The 21,652-nt window shown below is 35.2% G+C and overlaps 1 protein-coding gene across 1 annotated transcript; it reads left to right on the top strand.

Annotated features, from left to right (window-relative positions):
* The first annotated feature begins 1,103 nt into the window (after window positions 1–1,103).
* On the top strand, window positions 1,104–19,342 carry LOC123561056 (carcinoembryonic antigen-related cell adhesion molecule 5-like). The gene is made up of 9 exons (XM_053517008.1): window positions 1,104–1,142; window positions 4,174–4,321; window positions 8,237–8,554; window positions 9,058–9,330; window positions 13,520–13,795; window positions 15,983–16,285; window positions 17,344–17,499; window positions 17,662–17,695; window positions 18,680–19,342. Exons 1-9 carry the CDS (start codon window positions 1,104–1,106, stop codon window positions 18,825–18,827), a joined length of 1,695 nt encoding a protein of 564 aa, XP_053372983.1. The 3' UTR covers window positions 18,828–19,342.
* The last annotated feature ends 2,310 nt before the right edge of the window (window positions 19,343–21,652 follow it).

Raw genomic sequence — 21,652 nt, 5'->3', positions numbered from 1 at the left:
AAGGGAATTTCATATCATGTTTGTTCTAATGTTTATGCATTTTAAGTCGTCATAGCAAAATAAGTAACATTTTATTGAACTGCTAAAAGAATGGTCACAAATTCTGGTTAAGAGCAAGGTCAAATGTAACGTTCCTCTTAAAGGAAGTGACTTAGGCTCATTTGGGCTTCTAGCTTTGTTGTAGCAATGAATTCTAACCACAAAGAAAGATAATTGCTTTTGAAGTGTAAGAATAGCCCTTGCGAGCATTGGCCTGACCTCGTCTTACACCATGCCCCGTGTTGTAAAAATCTGCACAATGATCTCCCGTTCATCAACGTCTTAGATGAAGGAAGAACATGGGAACCGATGTCTGAATCTCTGTTTCTCCTAGAACGGAACCCTGCATCCAACGATACATAATCAAGTGCGGCTGTAATCTGTCTGTGCCTCTAATTTTACAAAGTTAGATCAAGGCGAAAGCATACTTTTCAGACCACCATGAAGGATATGCTGTACCTCTCTTTATCGATACTAGACTCTGGGGTAGATTCTTTTTTTTTTTCTTTTTTTTTTTTGCACAAAGTGGATCATTTATCTAATTATTAATATGAATATTTAAAATGTATTAAGTAGGTATGGAACATTGCCAATTAACTTCCTGGTTTGTTTATATATAAACACTGTTAAACTGTTTTGTTCGTTTAAAAATGTTTTAAATAACCTGGATATATATATTAAGCAGGATGTTGCTTTTTATTGTGGTTTTGCTCGGGAAATTAGATGCAGGTATTTTCAAATCTCTCTCTCTCTCTCTCTCTCTCTCTCTCTCCTCTCCTCTCTCTCGATTTATCAGTTTGTGTTTGGGGAAAATAGTGCAGACTACTGACATACCTTTTGTGAGTGTCATTAGTCTTCATCAAATAAACGTTAACATTTGTTTGTAAACAGCGGTCTATTGACAAGGCGAGCAGTGTATAAGATTAAGATCTTAGGTACTTTATTTCATGCTTTTTTTTTTAGGTCGATCAGTGGATAATAGGTAGTGTCTAGTCGTATATAACTGTGTCCTGATAAGGCCGTCGTATTGTCGTACTATTGATCTCTGTACATGTTTTACGAAAATGCTACAGTACGACAGTGCTTCATTTCCTGTTGTTGTGGTATATTGTGTTCTCGTGCTTTAACATCGCATAATTGGTTATGCTGTCTCAGTTGACAGTACGATAATAATATTCCGATTAATTCCGATTAGACGTGCGCAGTAACATTAACATCGTAGATTTAGGTTAAAGAACTATTAATACAATGATTCAGTAAAAGTGAATTTTGTGTGTGGAACCAGACGAGTTGACCAATGTGTTTGATCAAATTTATGATGATGTTTAAATGGCGAAAACGAAGATGATAGTAATGATGATGACGGCGAGGTAGTGCATTCGCTATTCTTACCAATGATAGGCATGCATATGATATTAAACTACTGTTACAAGATCCGCTCTGCGGCTATTTAAATTCGTTGGTGTGTATGCAACCTATGATTACAAAAGGTAATAGTTAACGGCCACACGACACACTTTAGCACGCAAAACCAAATGTATTTTATATAGAATTTTATATAAAATAGACTCTATTTAAACAGGCGTCACTGTTCAGAGTCATGATTTTCATGCTTTTTTCAGTGGCAAATTGAGGTTAAGAGGTAGGACTGGAGCAGGTTTTTCAAGTTTCATGCCAGTTCTTTTGTGTAATGAATAGATTAGTAATTCCATTTCTTGCAGAAACAATATCTGTATACTTACATATTTAACGATGAACTGGTTGATTTTACACGATCTTTCGATAGTATGACTTATGAATATGACGAAATTACTTTTTGTTAATTAATTGATCCGTATTCATAGTAAAAGTAAATGCAAACTTTGTGTGTTTTTATTTGAATAAACTGCAATCAGTCAAGACTTCATTGATAAGATGCTTTCAAGTAAGGGGCTTTAAGTGTGTTTACTAGCTCAAAATATATCTTTGGCCTAATATCCCTTGATATGAGCTACACATAATTATTCCCGTGAGCATTATCCACTGGGGCGTTATATGACCAGGGAGAGCATACATCATGCGAATACAAGTTAACAAAAGTCATATAAAACAACATATTTTCATCAAAACATTAATAAGGTATCCTGATTGTTAAATTGCAACAGAATAGATTACAACCAATTTGTATTTGTTTATTTTTTGTTATGTTACAACCTTGGTAAGCGATTTATGGTGTTAGCATAAACATAATTATGTTTTATTGTAAACGATAATGCATGATATTTTGTCCATTCAAAATAATAAAAAGTTCTGTATTTTACCCAGATTTTAACTATAATCAGACATGTACATATCACTGGAAAGTCCGAAATCCCACCTGTTATCATACTGTTGATATTTTTATCTTGCCAGTTATGGTCCTGCTGAAGCCAGTCTGTTGCCAAAATCATTTTTAAACTTATGGCATTTTACTGTCGGTTTGACTAGTTGAGACTGACTATACGCTGGAAACTCTGGAATCTCATCTCACATATTTTCACACTGTTGCCAATTTTTAGTCTTTTCTACCCGCCCCCACCCCACCCCATACCCTTTCCTCCCCCCTTTTTCTATATTTTGTATGAAAGTAAAATGTACTTGTTAGATTTTTGAAGCAACCCGTCTATACAATTTTCCCGTTACATTTTCTTTTTGTTGTGGGTCTTATTTGCAAATGCGTGGCTATGAGGCTGTGTTTGTGGTGCTCTGTGCTATCTATTTTATGCACAATGTATTCTCTCGTTATCATTATTTAAAATGTAGCCATGTGGTTAAATAAGCTGAAAACAATATGAAAATACTGGTAACATAATGGTAATATGCTGAAAATACACTAACAACAATCTGAATACGCTCTGATTCCAAGCTAACTTACATTTGTATTTTATTAGGCCTACAGACTACCCATGCTTTATCTTTTAGATGTCCAGCTTGGGTGAAGCACCTTTTGTCTCGTACTGTCCATGTTGTAATACTTGACACATACTGCGTCGGAGCATTTAATTGGAACGCGCACAGCTAATCAACAATCATTCTTAGTACTTAACCATCTGTTACATTGCTGCGTATACAATCGCTGCGAGATACCGCCTCGGTACCCTGGTGGTAGAGCACCCGCTTCGAGTGCGAGAGGTCGTAGGTTCGATCCCTGACCGCGTCATACCAAAGACATAAAAATGGTAATAGCAGCTTCCTCGCTTCGCGCTTAGCAGTAGGAGGTCAGCTCAGTGTCAGTATAATGTGACTTGGTGGGGTATCATGTTATGTGTCTACGGCGTGATTTTCCAGTAAAGCAGCACTGTAAAGTTGGGCATTGTGCTCAGTGCTACAAGTAGACACCGTCGTTTATATGAATGAAAAATTGTTGAAAAAACGTTAAACCCGAACACACACACACATACACACGCACGAACACACACGCACACGCGCGCACACACACAATCGCTGCGACCAGTGAAATAAATTAAAGCTTTGTGGGCTAGGCTAATGTTGGGTTCCTATTTGTTAATTACTAGCAAACAATGTTCATATATTAAATGCAGTTTCAGATTATACACTTGCTTCTCACCGGGCCAGATCAAACCCTGATATCAAATTTATCATAAATTACAGTTTTAGATTATATGTGTCCCCATATCATCAGCTTAAGAAGGCAGAGCCTGTTACAATAGTCCACCACAAATGTGCTGTGTTAGGTTTAAAACAACTTTAATGTCATATGATTTTATACATTTTGCACAATGTTCATGCTATGTGGTACAGCGAAATGGATAGATAAACGACATATCTATTATAACAAAGGCGGAGATACATAATTTGATAATAACACATATTTAAGATATTATAAAATGTTTTTCAAATATATTCTCTATAGCATATTAAACATAATTTATAATCGTTGTTTCATGTTTCAGTTTCTGGATGGCAGTGTCCTAATGATATACTAATTCAAAGTATATACGTCAAACCTGAACATCCAGCAGTTATTGGTTTTCAAACAGCCTTAAAACATCAGACCGACAACTTCTGTATAGTGTGATAGTTTTCAATAATTCTAACCTATATAGCGCAGTGTTTTATGATAACATTCTTCGAAACGAGAACTCATATTTACAGTCAGCGTTTATTGGAGATGCATTAACAGGAAATTTTACTGTGAGGACCAACGGTGTGCATACACAAGACGGGGGAATATATAGGCTTGGAGTAAATCAAGGAGCAGCAGACACGGACACAGAACAGTGTTCCATAGTATTTGTTTTAGGTAGGTTTCGATTAATATACTTGTTAGATTTTGTTTGAATGCCACTGTTCAACAGTATTTCAGTTAAGGAACCGGTGATCCTAGCTTGTATGCCAGTACTGCAATGTTTTCAGCGAAATATTACTGACAACGTTCCCACATGAATCAAAAGTAGATGAAAAATAGCATTTGCCTTGTCTATAGGAAAAGGTTGATATATGCCAACTCACATAAGGGACCGATATAGTATTATTAGTAGACAAATGTAGGCAATGATTAGAGGTCATAGGTTTTTTACAGTATATAAGGAAAAATGTAGAAAATGTTATAACGTTAGCGTTTTAGCATGCGACGCCGTTCTAGTGACGTCTACGTCATATTTGTTGTTGTATGATTCTAAGACACGTTACAACGAATAAAGGGAGAACCTGGGCACAGCGTTGTAGTTCTTTACATCTCCTATGCGGTATTGGTGCCGTGACCAGCTGTTACCTGCACAGAGCCCGACTAGTACCACGTGCCTTCATATATTTGTCGATGCTAGTATTAAGTCGTATGGGGCAGTGGCATATTTCAGTTACGTAGAACAAACAATAATACTTATAGCTAGGAACAGAGTCGCTCCACTAAAGACTTTGACCTTACCTCAGTTCGAGCTCTGACTGCTTTGATTGGTGCTCGTTTAGCCTCACATCTACAGAAGAGTTTACACACATCAAATGTAATGTTTAGGTGAGATAATCGGATACAGTGTTACATTGGCTGACAACATCGAAACCTCTCAAACGTTTTGTGAGAAATCGTGTGGATGAAATCAACCAACTTACAGGAAAAACACTATGGAGATATTGCCCAGCTGACTTACTTACACGTGGTATTTCTGAAGACATTTTCCTCGATAACCATTTATGGAACACCGGTCCGTTATGGCTGACAAACATAGAACAGTGGCCTACCTTGGAGTACATCCACGTGACATCGCAGACGGCAACTGAAAAAAACGCTGATAACTCAAAAGAGACTATCAACGTCGCACGTTTACAGTGCTCAGAAACACTCGGAATCCATAATGTAATTGACGTTACACATTACAGTTCTAACACCAAGCGATTTTGCGTCACAGCTTACGTTATGAGATTCATCCACAATTGCAGACAAAATACAAACAGACAAACCGGAAGTTTGTCGGCCAGCAAATTTCATGATGCTGAAAATGTATGGTTGAGATCCTGTCAAGCGACCTCGTTTCAAGAAGAAATTGAAAATCTGAAGGCAAATAGAAACCGGATACCGCTCGTCAGAAAACTGCAATTATACCTAGATACAGACGGACTTATTCGTTGCGGAGGTAGAATTCATAATGCACCGCCGGAATATGCAGCGAAGTTTCCCTACCTGTTACCAAATAAACATAAATTTACCAGTTAAGTCATCCAAGATGCGCACGGAAAACAACTTCATTCTGGAGTAAATGCTACCATTACCCACTTGAGACAAAAATACTGGATTTCTGCCATTCGTCAGTGCGTCCGATCAGCACTAAGGACGTGTGTAATTTGCACAAGAGTTGTTGGCAAGCCGTTTTGAGCACCACACCCCCGCCACTCCCGAAGATCCAAGTAGAAGAAGCCATTCAGTGTTACAGGTGTGGATTTTACTGGTGTGCTTTACGTCAGGAACGAAACCGGAAGTGAGTACAAATGTTACATCTGCTTATTCAACTGCGCAACTACAAGGGCTGTTCGCTTGGAAGTAGTTCACGATTTATCAGGATTCATTCTTACAAGCATTCAGGAGGTTTACCAAATGAAAATCCTAGCCGAAAATCATGATCTCGGACATCGCCACAACTTACATGTCAGCAGCCAATCAACTTAAAAAACTTTTCCAGTCAACTTCACTACAAGAAGCGCTCAGCACTGACGGAGCAGAGTGGAATTTTATACCCAATCGGGCCCCGTGGTATGGTGGATTTTGGGAACGGTTTATAGGTCTTACCAAGACGACTTTGAAGAAGGTTCTCGGAAGAGCTTTTGTAACCATGGAAACTTTACGTACCATTGTGACTGAAATCAAGGCAATTTTGAATGATAGACCTATTACGTACACTTCCTCAAATTTAGAAGATGCGGAACCAGTAACTTCGGTACATCTTCTTTACGGACGTAGGGTGACGTCACTTCCGTATTACGACATTGAAACAGAAACCGGCATGGCATCTGTTCGGAATTACCAGTCTAAACCTACCTGGAGAGCAAAGACCCAGGCGAATATCATCAACCATTTCTGGAAATGCTGGAGGACTGAGTATTTAACATCTTTACGGGAACCCCACAAAACTACAGGATCAAACGAACAATCTATACGGGCCGGAGATGTGGTACAAGTTCACGATGAAAGACCAAGGTTACACTGGAAACTTGCAGTAGTCCAAGAACTGATTACCGGAAATGACGGTTTAGTTCGTGTTTGGAAAGTAAAGACTGTAAATGGGCTTAAGATGAGACCAGTAGTGAAACTGTATCCGTTAGAGACTGTTACCTGTGAAAAGATAATTTCAGTACCTTTAAAAATTGATATGTTTGAAGTTTAGACTTTTTTACATTTGGGGGGTGGGGGCTGCATTATAGAACATGGCTTTCTTAGTCATCTCGATTCAAAATTTAAATAAAGGTGGGTTGTGATAAAGTGATTTAGGAGTGCAATAATATGCATTACTCATCTCTCCCCCTCACGCACGTCAACCCGCATCACACACCTCCACCTCCCGAAAAGTCACTTTAAGCTTTTTGTTTCATACTATTCCATCGTTGCGGCAGTACTAGACCACGCGCTCGCCCACCCAAAGCCACATTACATCCCTTTATCCCAAACACATCATCTTCCTAGATGTTGTAGGACTGCGGGCGTATATTGCTCCGCTTTTGTTACAAATAAATTGCTATAAATAGAGAAATGTAAACGTTATCCGCATTGCAAATTTTATTTAAATTCAATCTCCAAGAAACTATACTTTTAACCACGTAAAGAATATTATCCTGATAACACGATGCATGAAAAATGCAATATCTGCGTATCTGGAGAAGTTTCAATATGTATTGTACCTGCTGTAGCAATTTAAAAAGAAATCTGCAACAAAGGGTGCACTGTTTATTCTCATTGCAGTACAATAACGTTTCGAAAAACTGCATATCCTAACTTGATGTATATGATGTTCAATAAAAATGGAGAGGGCTTTACAAACCTCCTCAAAGTTCCGAATTGTTACATTTGTATCAAAGCTACTAAGCAAGTTTTTTTCAAATGCTTTTGAAAAATGCAGCTTTCTCACTAAAAAAATGCAGCTAGTATTAAAAAATATATTAAGTTACTTTGTGTATGGTGTGTGTGTGTGTGTGTGTGTGTGGTGTAGTGGTATACCAATAGAATAACCGTATGTACAGACTGAAGAAACAATAATAATTATAAGTCATTCGAGAAGGAAATGAAGAAGAAAGAATTTGTGAGTTTATATTAACATATGTCCTCGATGGAAATTATCGACAAGTCTTAAATCAACTTATTGATTTCAGTATTAAAACATTCTTAATCATGTATGGGTAATTTTCAATCATGTAAATGTGAAGAAACAGTACCAAACTTTGGTACAAGTCTCAGTGCTTCCGGAAAGTGTACCCATGGCAATTTTCTATTTCAGTGTTATTATATTTTCTGGTATTTGAGATTATTAGTACATTTAGTACTTTTATAATAACAAAATTCCTCTTAAAACGGTGTGTGGGGGCTAGAGAAGTGCTGCTCATTTTCCTATAATTTTGCTTGGTTGCGTGCTACGCTTCCAAACGTATAGACTATAGATTTCATTTACTATCCCGATAGCTGCTATTTATCTTGTGGTAGAAATATGTCACCATATCTTACAGCCTTTACTTTTAGGTACACCACAGAAGGCAACTCTTTCCTCGGACAATAACAACGTTATTGGAAGGAAAAGCGAATTAATATGCAATAGTTTATCAACAACATATCCAAGTAATCACACCTTAAATTTTACCTACAACTGGAAAATCAATGACGTTTCTAGTCCTGCCAACAGCAGATACTACTACTCGTCTTCAAAGAAAACTCTTATTATAATGAATGTGTCTAGAGAAGATGCTGGCAAGAGATTTAAATGCAGTGCTACAGAATCTGGAGATGGTGTTACTGGCTATACTTCCGACTACAGTGACGAGTTCATATACACAGTGATTTGTAAGTGTAAATCTATGAACCCCGTCGATGGCGGGAATGATATACTGGCTTATCAACACATCAGCGGATTTTGCAACATTTTGTTTTATATCTTTTAAACATTTTGTCACGGATGATGCTCCTGTATCAGGAATTCACGGCATTATATCTTAGAACGAAAACTTCTAATGATATTTGATACATTAAAGAAAACGAAGTAAGACTTGTGGTAGACAGTAACTGTCTTGACAGAAATTTCAACTAAAACACATGTTAAGCTTTTATGCAATGACAGCATAGCCAGTCTAATGGAAAAGGAAAGTGATTTGATAGCAATATAAAATTTATATGTAAAACATGAAAAAAATACGATCTTAAAAACGGAACCTTCACAAACAGTAATCGGCAACACTTTACGCATTGACACACATTAGAGGTTTACCTCACAATTTTACTTCAAAAGATTATTAGCATTCCAACAGTTACTTGGGTTTCTTTCATAATTATCATATTTGTCATTACAGATGGACCTGATGAGTGCAAATTAAGTTTGAGTTCTCCGCTTACACTGGAGGAAGGGGAAACCTCCTCTACAATATCCTGCAGCTCGGAATGTTATCCTCCTTGTTCTTATAGATGGAGAAACGTTTCTGCTGGAATTGTTATTGGGGCAGATGGAAAATTTCAGCTCGAAAAAGCGACAAGATACCAGACTGGGAATTATGAATGCACCTGTAGAAACAATGCTACAGAATATACGAAAACACACACCTCTACTTTGCAAATTGTTGTGCAACGTAAGTAAGCATTAGTTGTCTCCAGTTAGAGTTAATAACATAATGAAGATACGTACAGCAAGAATGTGCCTTAAACTAAATTTCTAATTGTTTGATTTAAAGAATTGTCTTTTTATTTTGATAATCGGTGCTGTGTAGTCGGAATGTAATGTATGTACACCTTCATATGTGTTTGCCCTTGGAAAATCTTAATTTGAAGGTATGTTATTATAAAAGGGGCCCATGAAGCAATGAGAAAGATAAGTCCAAAATTGTAAAATCTGTAAAATATGACTGTTTTATAGATCTATTTGTTATGATCATATAATACATTATTTTCTTGTGAAATCGTGTTCACAGTAGTTCTCTATTATTTGGCATAGGTTTTAAGATTTGATTCCCATTGAAGGAAGTATTATTTAATGCATTAATATGATTACACAAACCGTTTTTATCGTTCTATCTAATGCAAATGCAGTACTAAATACAGAATAAGCTGGTTGAAAAACGTCAATATTTACAGAGGGAACATAAAATAGTTTTATGCAGCAAAGGGTCAAATGACACAACCTGTGTACATTTTCCTATAAAAACAAATTGGGTTGATTTCAGTTCTTTGCAAATAGATATTATACTTTTTTCTCTTTATTTGAAAGTATGTAAATTTGAAAGCTGAATAAAGGAAGTTCTTCATTGTATCGTATATTCGTATTTTACCGTTTTATCGAAACTTTATTTTTAAAACAAAATGTATTGATTAATGAAAATCATCGTTTTATTGAAGTGACGTTATGTTTTGTCTTAGCAACTGACACAGTAAAGAACTTTATAAAACCTCAAGCACTTTGCAATGGACTCTGAATGGAGTAAAACAGTATCATGTTAATTCAACTGTAAATGGTTGTTTTTCTACATGTTTACAATATTTGAAACAAAAAGTTAAACAAACGTTTTTATAAATTGACTATACATGTAGCAGATAGATTGTAATTTGCTTTACATGTAGCTTATAGATAAATCAGTGTTTTGAGTGCTTATGAGGCCAGAAGGGTTGCGATGAATTAATTTGTTTGCTATACTTGCCCTTCTTCCTCCGCGATATAAATGTTCCACTATGGACGAGTGGTCTGTAGTAATTGTCAGGGTACCTTTATGGTAAAATGAGTTTTGATACTGTTCAATAGCGTGAATATTAAGGATGTTAATACTTTATTAGATTTATTGGATCAACGTCAAGCTGAAACGTCAATACAATAGTTTTTCCATATTGACATTCAAATGTGACGTTATTTTTGACGTCAGTGTCACGTATGTCCTCGCGTAAAAAAATTCTTTTATGACGTTATTTTTAATTTCCCTCGAGCAATTCTGCATCATTTATATAATAAGTGAAAATGCGCATGTAATAAAAAGATTATTAGATTTCATCAAGAAATATGCACTTGTTATTTCGTGGAATAATTTTGCGCCCCTAAAGTCGCGCATTAGGCCTATATCCGCTGCAAAACTGATGCATATTTCTCGATACAAATCAAATAACCTATAAATGTTTTGTGGTTTTTTTTTACAGTAATAGACAAAGATTTCAGTCAGTATTATTACCTTCAAGACGATAACAGCATGGAATCATATTGTACTAAAAGGCATCAGTACAGGCTCTTATCTGTCTGAAATTTAGACAAATGGTTAAATAAGAATAGCCTACTTCTGTACCAATATATTCCCTTCATCCTTTTTTTATGTTTTTTATAAGGATAAAACACGTCTTGCGTGTACTCACGTCTGCAAATGCCCCGAAATTTTATTAGTACCCGAGACCAATAATCGGGGTCACTTATATGTCAAATGGACTTCTGTGGATGTTTATACATAAAACGAACGTTAAATGTTGCTTTTCGTGCAAAGAAAATCTCACAAAGACTAAATGTAATGTTTTTTATGATTCGAGTACAATCTTATTTTCCTCTTTTTTAACCATTCTGCTTGTTCTTGGAAATAACAACGTGTTACAGATATTCAAATCACAGGCCCATAAAAATCAAAGTCCCTACCAAACGCATTTACTTAATGTTTTAAAGACAAATCTGACATTTTTTTTAATTTATACAGGCAAACATTCTCCTACAGTCAGAATTTCTTTAAACTTTGTGTCCTGACAGAGAATCAAATTTAAAAAGGAAATATATATTAAAAATTATAGGTACCGGTGCTTGATCTGTGGAATTAGAAAGTTTAAAGAAATTCCGTCATATGTGTCTAGTAAGCGAGCGATCCCTTTTAATTGGGTGATAGCAGTTGGTTGAGATTGGTACCTAATATAGCAAAGCGTACCATAGATCGGATTGTAACTTTTATTCTACAAAAAAAGACTTTTATACTGTAAACTAGACGTAGATACAAGATCATTTTTTTTTGGCGAAAGAATGAATATTCGATACTAGAACAGCGCTTGAACAAAACAAAATCATGTGTTAACATCACGTGCAACATCACGTGCATTGTCTTGTCCTCTCATTGATACATGACAGGATCCGGTGAAAAAAAAAAGAAAAAGAAAAACGTTAGTATGCAAGAAAAAAAATGAAATCCGTTTTTGATATCAATCAAAAGAAATCTGCCTGTTGTTATAAGTTGCAAAACATTCATGAGTCAACCTAGGGAAAATATGTCACAAGAACTGTATACGTAGAATGGTGTAAAATTGCCAATTACATCAAAACTGCACTGAAATTAACTTAATTACAATTACATGTAATAAGAAATTATCCAATTTCAAATTACATTTAATTACTCAGAAAATTGTAATTTAATTTCAATTAATTACAGTTACATTTTTGATTACCCTAGGCCTGCCTGCCGCTGACTTACAGATGTGGTGTCGGGCCTCACTCTTGGCGTTGTGTTCTTCATGTTAAGAAACCATCCGACAGGCTTAACAAAGGCCGGTAGTTCTACCAAGGTGCCCATGATAAAATAATGCACGGAGGGCACCAAGAAATTTCCTCCACCAAAGCTTGAACGTCGGCATATGACCTATAATTGTGCCTCCGAGACGTTTATCCCAACAAAAATAAAGAAACCTATTTTTAACATGTAGTTTCACACGGATCAATTGGTACTTTAATTGGACGAAACATGTATACATGTGTATAACGTAAAAACTTGTGCCATTAGAAGAACGCAAGTGGAAGTTAATGGTATTGACAACTTTTTAAAGAACTCAGAGCAGATATTATTGCGATGTAATACTGTAGGGTGTAGCTAACTGAGTAGTGCGTAAGATGCAACGTATTCAAAACATGTGCGCAAAACTTGTCCTTAACAGGAGGAAATTTGACAGTTCTAAACAAGCATTGTACCACTTACATTGGTTTCCGATGAAAGCAAGAATTGAGTCCAATATACCCTCTTTCATGTATAGCTGTCACACTGGCAGAGCACCTCTGTTCTTAACAGAATTGCTTATAGAGTATATTCCCAGTAGACAAGGTTTGAGATCGTCTGAAAATTCTGAATGTCGTTATGTTGTTCCATACAACAAGAGCAAAACTTTCAATGATAGAAGTTTCTGTATAATTCGTAATGAATTGCCGCCAGAACTGCGCAAAAATAAATCACTTGACATATTCAAAAGAAATCTTAAGACACTGTATTTTAGAGATTTCGCGGCATTGTTTTAAATTTTTGATAACTGTTTATCATGCGAAAACAGCAGTTCTTAAATTTTTGTAAAAGGTTTTACACTTCAACATTTATATCTCCAAGGTTTGTTTAATAAACGCACTTGTTGGTAAGGCTCTACGGGTAGGGAAGTATGTAGTATTTCTTTCTTAAATAGTATATGGTGCTACCATTTACCGGGAGGTTTGTTCCTCTACATGCAGCCCGTCTAAGCGTACCAGATGCTTTAATCACTGGTATTGGCAATAGGGGTAAAATGACCTCAAGGGGAGGGCTACGATTAAAACTGTTTATTAAGAAAAAGTTTTTATTATCATTGTCATTATTAATATTGTTATAATAACTATTATTATCATTATTATGTACAACGCCATTGAATATATCATTGTATAAAAATGGACGTTTTATCAAATTATTCAGTTTTAGTTTCAGAGCTTTTTTTCTTATAACAACATGAATTTACAGAATTTTACAGATTTAAATTGTTTTAGGTTCCCGAAAGTTGATATTAACAGTACTTACCTTTCAGATACATCATTTTTCGTAGAAGGAAACGAAGGCCGGAATGAAATAACTGTTGACGAATATAACGAAGACGTGCGATTCAAATGTTTAATTACTACTCAATGGGAATCAACTGTCCAGATTATGTTTCAAGGTGTCATATTAAAAGAACAGTTTCAAACAAGGTCCTTGTCGTTTTCTTATAACAGCATAACGTGTCTTCATGCTGGTATTTACACTTGTGGAGGAAATAATGAGTATGGAAAAGTTCCTAGCGCAACGATTAAGGTATTCGTGCGATGTAAGTTTAGAATCATGTAATTTGTAAATGGAGTTTTGAACAACTGTTTAAAAAGAAGTGAACAATTTGGTTTACCTACTGATGGTAGCTATTCGTAGAGAATATTAAACTTCATTTTCAAAATTTAGTCACTGTAGAAATTGTAAGTGATAATATTGTATCTAATTTGAAAGATAGCAGCATTTTAAAAGTTTGATCCAACCACTTTCAGTGTTTCATTCTAAATAAATTACAATCATTTTAACTTCCTCAGCAACTCCCAAGATTTCACGAATTCCTGAAAAATTATGTTCGATAGTTTTAAACATATCAAGTATGAGAGATGTTCAACTTCTTATTGAACATTTAAAAATGTTACTTTCTGAGAGACATGCACGAGAATTTGATTCATCATAAAATTGGGATACGGTGCAATAGATACAGTATTGGTGGAATTCTGCATAAGTTCCAAAAACCGACCTACTGCGGCCACTAGCTTTTATGCAAAAGTCAGTTTACAGACTTGAAGACTTATTAGTCCCCTACTGTTCGAACACCGAAGGGGACTACAGGAATGCCCTCCGTCTGTCAGTGTCCATCCGTCCGTCTGCAAATCTGTATCCTACAATTACTCAAAAAGTATTTAAGCTAGGTCATAAAACTTGGTATGTGAATAGAGGGCAATATGAAGATTATGCAGGTACAGGACTTATACTTGTAGGCCAAAGGTCAAGGCACTACTGAAGGTCAAGTAAGAATTGTTTCCGCTCCATAGCTTTTGTATGCATTAATGGATTCTTAGTGCTACAAACAAACGTTCCCATGGTGAAACAATGTGTCAACACATGATCTATGCTTGTCGGATAAAGGTCAAGGTCACTGTTTAAGGTTTAGTGAAAATTCATTTTTAATTGCATGAAAGTATTTTTATTACTACACAGAAATTGTCTCCATGATTGGACTATTTGTCGAGCACATGATCCATGTCGCACATGTCGGTCGAATGTCAGTGTCACTATTGAAGGTCAAGTAAAATTGTTTTCGCTCCATAACTTTTGTGTGCACTGATGGATTATCTTAGTTATGCACGAAAATATTCCCCATGATGAAAACATGTGTTGCGTACATGATCTATGCTTGCAGGTGAAGGTCACTATTGAAATTTAAGTAAAATAGTTTTTGTTTCTTAGCTTAAAATTCCTTGACTCATTTTTAGTCCTACCACTGATACCATCAACCACAAGGGACGAACACTAACAAAGTTTTCTACCGGTAGGAGACTTCTGTATTTGCACTGCAATACTCGTTAACTTGTTCTTGGTGGAAATTAAGAGTAGGGTAAAGAGCACTATTTGCCGGCTTAAACAATCAAGTGGTGTTAATGCTATTGACAGTTTCGAGACAGTGCTCCATTGAGTTTCTTGTTACGTCTAAGTTTTGTTTTTCTTTCACTTTGTCGATGATTCTTAAATACATGCATCTATACATACATTGTTGCAGGAGGTTGTTTTCAGTTATGGAGTTGCGGTTGTTTTTTTTAAAGTGGTTTTCTTTTTCCTTTGGTACTTTGTCCTTGTTGCTTTTCTTCTTTATAAATGGCACAATTAGGTTTTAAAACGAATTATATTTTATTTAAGTATTTTATTTAAGTATCCATCGCACATCAGTATTCAATAAAATTTATTTTGTTAGGCAAATGGAGAGTATGAAATCTTCTTTCATCACCATCAATCTACGTTACAATGATTTTATATTTACTGAACATATTTGCGAGTTATCAAGTTACACTGAAGTTATCTTCGTCAAAAATTTTCTTTAAATCTCGGATTAACAAACAGCCTCTAGCGATATATTATCGTGGTGTGTATCCGGAAGTAACTGTATTCGGCCGCTACAACAATATTCGTCAATATAAAAAGTTCTCTTTACAAAAATCTGTTTAATGTATTATGTCTTATATCTGTAAACTGCTATCCCTAACAATGTTTTACTTCCACTGCCTTATGATGGCTACCTTATTAGGTCTAATAACGTTTAATATAACGTGTTATTTAATAATTAATAGAAGTCTTACTTTCTTGAAGCAGAATCTTATTAATATTATTCAGTTAATGAGGAAACAGCATCGTAATTGTAATAGTTTTATGTAATGCTGATACATTTCCTGCCTTTATCAAAATTCTCCACTCTCTTTATATTATGTTAAAGGTTCTCCTCGACCACTTCGGCAAACAAATCAGAATTTTACCGGTTCACTGTATGAATCTGTGACACTGAATTTGTCCACGTTAGCCTATCCAGAGCCAGGTTCCACAGGGTTTTTATGGCACAAGGAAAGTGGGATGAGGTGGATATCTTTACGGAGTAATACCGATTTGCTGATATCTTCGTCTGGATTGCATTCTAGTCTCACGATCATGAATGTCTCACAACAAGACTATGGACAATACCGAGTGACAGTGACTAATGCCATTGGCAGTTATGAACATTACCTATTTCTTGTAGATAGGAGTAAGTGTATTTGTGTCTTTGGGTCATGGAGTCCATTTAAAAGACGTGTTATAAAGTTCCGATTAAGCCGGTGCTAGGTGGCATGAGAGGTGTTGCACATTTCATTACCTTTCATGAACAGTCTCGATCAAACCGACTTTGCTATTATATTGCTTGGTTGCATTCAGCGTTTCCAAAGCATCGTTTGAAAGATTGTATTCATCATCGTGCCGTGTAAATATATTGTTGAAATGCAAAAATATCTTTTGATACGAGAACAAAACAGTTTGTGTATAGAAGGGTAAAATACATATGTAAGAAAATGCTATTTTTGACATCAAGGTTCAGCGAGACATATTTAAATGTGCGCTGTATACAGTCAAACCTGTGTTAAAGACCACCTCTGAATAGAGACCACCTGGCTCTAAAGACCACATGTTTTGTTTTCCATTTTAACATTTACAGTATATTTTAACCTGTGAATAAAGACCACCTCCCAATAAAGACCACATTTTGGCTCTCCCAAGGGTGGTCTTTATAGACAGGTTTGACTGTATATGTGTTAGAAAGAAACGTAATAAGATCTTTAATATTGGTTTATTATAAAATTTGTATTTAGTTGGTTTGAATCATGTAATGTTATGAAGGAAAATAATACGACGCTCAGTTTTATTTAGTTTGTCCATGAGACGAAATGAAATGGACAACATAGCGCCGGATTAAGCGGAACACATAAATTGCTTGATAACGACAACTGAACAGAAGTAAGAGGGGATACATTTTACAGCCGAGACATACGGCACGTAACGGCTATCACTGACATTGCCAGTAAAGTCTGTAAGTTCTTCTTACATAGTATCAACTGTTCGACTTGTGTTTACAAAAACAAATTCATGTATATCAATAAAAAATACATTTAATTTTACTGAGAAAATAAATTTACAGGTATTATAAGGTTGTTGCTCAGGTACAATTTTGTGACGAAGTACTTAAAGAATGTTCAATAATCAATTTTAATATTGACTATGTTCGACGGAATTGTAATTTTGTACGATTTTATATCTTTGTTTATATAAAAGATGAACAGAAAAACGAAAGTACCACAGTCAATTGTACAGTAGAAACAGATAAGACGGGACTAATCGTCGGAATATGTTTTGGCATACTGAGTGCAGTATTGACTGTCTATTCAACATTTATTACCATTGCCCTGAAAAGGAAGACATCAAATACAGGTACATATACATGCATGCATTTTTATTTTCAACGATGCAGTTATAATCGTAATTTATTATTCTCAAAATGAGTGGCTGATTGACTGTAATACTTTATGTCAGGAAAGACCGCAAAGATGTGCAAAAGACGTGCATTTAAACTGTATGCCTGTATTCTTTCAGGAACCCAGTCAAAGGAAGAGTCGACTAAACAAACGTAAGCATATTTACTGATTATTAGAAGTATTATATATTTCGCACTTTATTTCATTCACTTAATAATGGACTCCTTCTTATCATGTTTGCAATTATACACTAGTTTCAAGTGCCAAAGTGTTCTGTTTGCGTAATTAGGCAGTGTTTATGGATGCGTATAAGAAAAAAATCTTATATTCTCATTAGAAATATCAACAGTTAAAACTGTTTCTACCAAGCCGCTTTGAAATTACTTAATGAAAACAAATGTTACAAAAAGTTGTTGTAATCAAGTTACCGCTAACACAATTCACTTACTTTACCACAGATCGTCCGAACTTTTAAAGAAATACAACAATAATCTTAAAACACTTCTTAAACTTGGTATTGCACAACCCGTATACCATGTGGATACAATTAATGAAGTACGGAAATTGAATCTAATAATATTAATTTTAGTCAAATATTTGTAGTATCTGTTAGAAAATATATTAAAAGAGAAGTCAGTGCAAATATCACAAAGAACAGTTCAAGTTTGGTGGTTGACTCTTCTGCAGTTAGTCGCTCTTTTATTTGGTGGTATGTGGTGACTACTCAAGCGTGAGACTCTATGACGCTTTTCAGAAACGGATGGAATGAGTGGATATTGCCTAGTACTGCCCCGTTAAATGTTATATTCTTGATTTTCTGACTTCAGACAGGATATTCAGTATATTGCCATTTATACTGCTACCTAGGATTGACCCTATGTCTTTAAATTTATGCAATAGTGTTTTTTTTTTTGTTATTTATATTAGAGCTTATCTCAGTGGAGAATTATTTATTTACACTGACTCGTGTAATGAGCTGAAGACTGGGTAACTGTGAAATCAGTGTGACAAAAAAAGCGTATACGCCTCCCCCGAGTTCTCTTTTCATAATTAACTGACCACTCCAAGGTTGTGCCTTTATCAGTTATGCATGTTATAGTGTTGTTAAAAACAAAACAGAACAGATTAAATTTCAGGACATACATAAATGTAGCAGAAGGGGGTACAAGCAGAAATGACAGTGGTTCAAGTGGAAACAAAAACAACTCTATAGAGCTATATACAGATTTAGCGCGAAGCTCTGTGGATGACAAGACAACATATGATGTTATTCAAAAGATTTAGAAGCTGGAAAATGAGGTTTTAAAAAGGACTTCTTTTAAACCAATGGGCTTTTGGACTTTTCACTGTTTTAGTAAATATGCAATTACATACTTTGTACTAAATATGGCAATTTACAAACTTGTACTTTATAATTCTAGAAATGTCATCAAAGGAGTGCTAAATTGATAACGTCTTTGGTGAAATGAGTAGATTATGTGATCCGCAAACACAATACATGTTATAATGTTATGACCTCGCGGACATTGCACGATGTCGTATACACTATGCATATTACTATCATATATCTAGGAATATTGCAGCATATTTGATCTGATGGTATATATATTGAAATAACATTATGCCGTGTATTGAGTCAACTTCGTTTTGATTACAAACATATAGGATATCGAATGGAGGGAATGTTACTGCCATTGATGTAAGCTGTTTGCACACTTTTTTTTGTGATTTTATTATATCATTGAAGGGAAATTCTAGTTGCAGACGAGTTCTTAGAACATGTTTATTTTTGAGCGAATTGCTTAAAGTCATTACTTACCTACTTACGTACGTACGTACTTACTTACTTACTGAGACTAACATTTTATTTAAGTTGAAACTAAGGCCAAACGTTTTAGAAAAGAGATTCATACAAATTAGAATGTTTTCATCAGTTCAATATAGAGAGGCTACAAAAGTAGTTTCGCTCGAGAATTTCTTTGTATTAGACTCTCTACTTACATAAATGAGTTTCAGTCACGTGATTTGATTGTCGCGCAACAAAATAAATTTCCGTGATGGTTATTATACATGATTTGCATGAAAAAAAATGAGAAATGCAAGTATCTAGTTACAAATTGTCAGTGACATATATAAGGCCAAGACGATGTTTTTATTGTCCTAATATATTAATATGAAATAAGGCAAAGCCTCAAAGCGAGCTCAAAGAAATCGGATTTAGCTAAAAATATTATGCATCATTTATTTGTCACACAGAAACTATTCCCTACTCACAAGAATTCAGGAGAACCCATTCACTTGAAAAAGTCTACATTTAGTGTCCCATACCTGTAACAGTGAATATCTACTTGCAAAAATTATGGGAACCGGTGTCACGGTGACGTCATTACCGCGTTCCCGTTTCTTTCTGCTTATTAATGACTTTTTTACCATTTTCTGGCCGATGCTTGATCTTTTAAATGAAAATAATATTTTTTTCAAACAACTGGAAAGCATTCTTTCATTATTGTTAAGTGATGGATATTTTTTAGCAATTGAATGAAGTTCTGTATTCACTCCGGAAAGAAGTACTTCCTGTGAGCACCTATCCGTTAGGGTGCGCTTTTTAAGAACTTCCGACGAAACTTTTCAAATCCATCACCAAGTGTGGAAGTATACTTGCGTTACCGTAAAGCTCGATTCTCGAGCTCGCTATGAAATTCTAGCAGTAGTTTGCATAATACTTGCTTGATATTAAGGTAAGTTTAGACCAGACTTTGTTTCTACAGTGTAAGATAGTTATCATTCTATGTTTTAAAAACTATGCTGAAAAGAGATTGCCAGAATAAGTTTGCAGGTGAAGTTGTAAAAACACAATAATTCAGGAAGGGCCTAAATTGTCCACCTGTCATCTTGTAGAATTGCTGTATATTATACCAGTATTATCATAATGATTTGCTCGAGGTTCATGCGGCGGGAAAAAGTAGGTCACTAGGTCGTGGTGGGTCTTTACATATTCAAGTGTTAAAGACACGCCACAAAAACTGTGTTCTTTTGTATTTCCATGATGGTAATTATACATGCGATCACAAATCTACCAATCGGTTGGTATTTCAATCAAATGAAGGCAACGCATTTATGTACTGACACTAGTCACTTTGATAGACACGATAACAAGGGGAACCATTTATAAATTAACCTCTCCAGAGACTGTTTCCAATCAGAAACAAACAACGGCAGAAAATAATTGTTTCTTTACACTGGATCATGCAAGTCAGCAGCGCCACTTATTTTGGTTGGATAATGACAAGCAAACGACGACGTAATTAAGCATTCACTCGCTGCAAAGTGGTAAAAATTTATTTATACCGTCAAGTCGTTGATAAAGAAATTCAGTTCATTCTATTAGTTTAGAACAAATACTTTGTACACACTTTAGACAGTTTCGCTTGGTCTAATTAAACAAAACTATTAATGTTTGTAACAAGGAAGACAAAAACTGAGTAACATATAAGTATAATATTATACATTCGTTAAAATCTTAGTGTGTATATACTTAATTACCAGAACTCGTTAAAGCAAAACATCTTTTTAATTAACATAATTAATTTTTAATCTCAATGTGTGCTGTTTTTATCAAATCGAAATGTGTAAATGGGTTTGTGAGCTAAACATCCACAAGATGATACAGGGGAGTATATTACGGTGTTGTTTGTACTATGTTTATGGTAGTTGCTTCCCTTTTCCGCAGTTTAAACTGTCTATAGTCTCTATATTTGAAACAAATGGTTGAAAAGTTTAGAAGGGGGGCATTTTATTTCAAATCAAACTACTTCAAATAGTGTCTCTTGCCGGGTGTTTCATAACTTTGTTAAAATCTGCTCTATATGAAACGTAGGAAAGATATAGTATATCATTGCAAAATGGAACACACACTTATTCCTGATTCCAGTTTGAAATGTTATTCAACGTTCATTTATTAAATATCTAAATACTATGTAATTTATCCTTAGCGATCAGTTTTCTTTAAATCCCAGCAGGGTCGTTGCAACAATAGCGCTGTTTGAAGTGGCAGCGTTCTTGGAACGTTTATTTTGCCTTATGATAGTTCTCCTATTTTGCTGGTTATA

This window comes from Mercenaria mercenaria, chromosome 10 (assembly GCF_021730395.1).
Source record: "Mercenaria mercenaria strain notata chromosome 10, MADL_Memer_1, whole genome shotgun sequence".
Taxonomy (NCBI): Eukaryota; Metazoa; Mollusca; class Bivalvia; order Venerida; family Veneridae; genus Mercenaria; species Mercenaria mercenaria.
The sequence above is the reverse complement of the archived record's forward strand: the minus strand, read 5'-3'. Positions and strand labels throughout refer to the sequence as shown.

Bases quoted from the DNA above. Each gene is read 5' to 3' on its own strand.
- LOC123561056 (XM_053517008.1), top strand. From the start codon at position 1,104: ATGCTACAGTACGACAGTGCTTCATTTCCTGTTGTTGTG. The intron at 13,796-15,982 runs GTAAGTTTAGAA...ATTATGTTAAAG, and splicing joins GATTAAGGTATTCGTGCGAT to GTTCTCCTCGACCACTTCGG. The intron at 16,286-17,343 runs GTAAGTGTATTT...TTTATATAAAAG, and splicing joins CCTATTTCTTGTAGATAGGA to ATGAACAGAAAAACGAAAGT.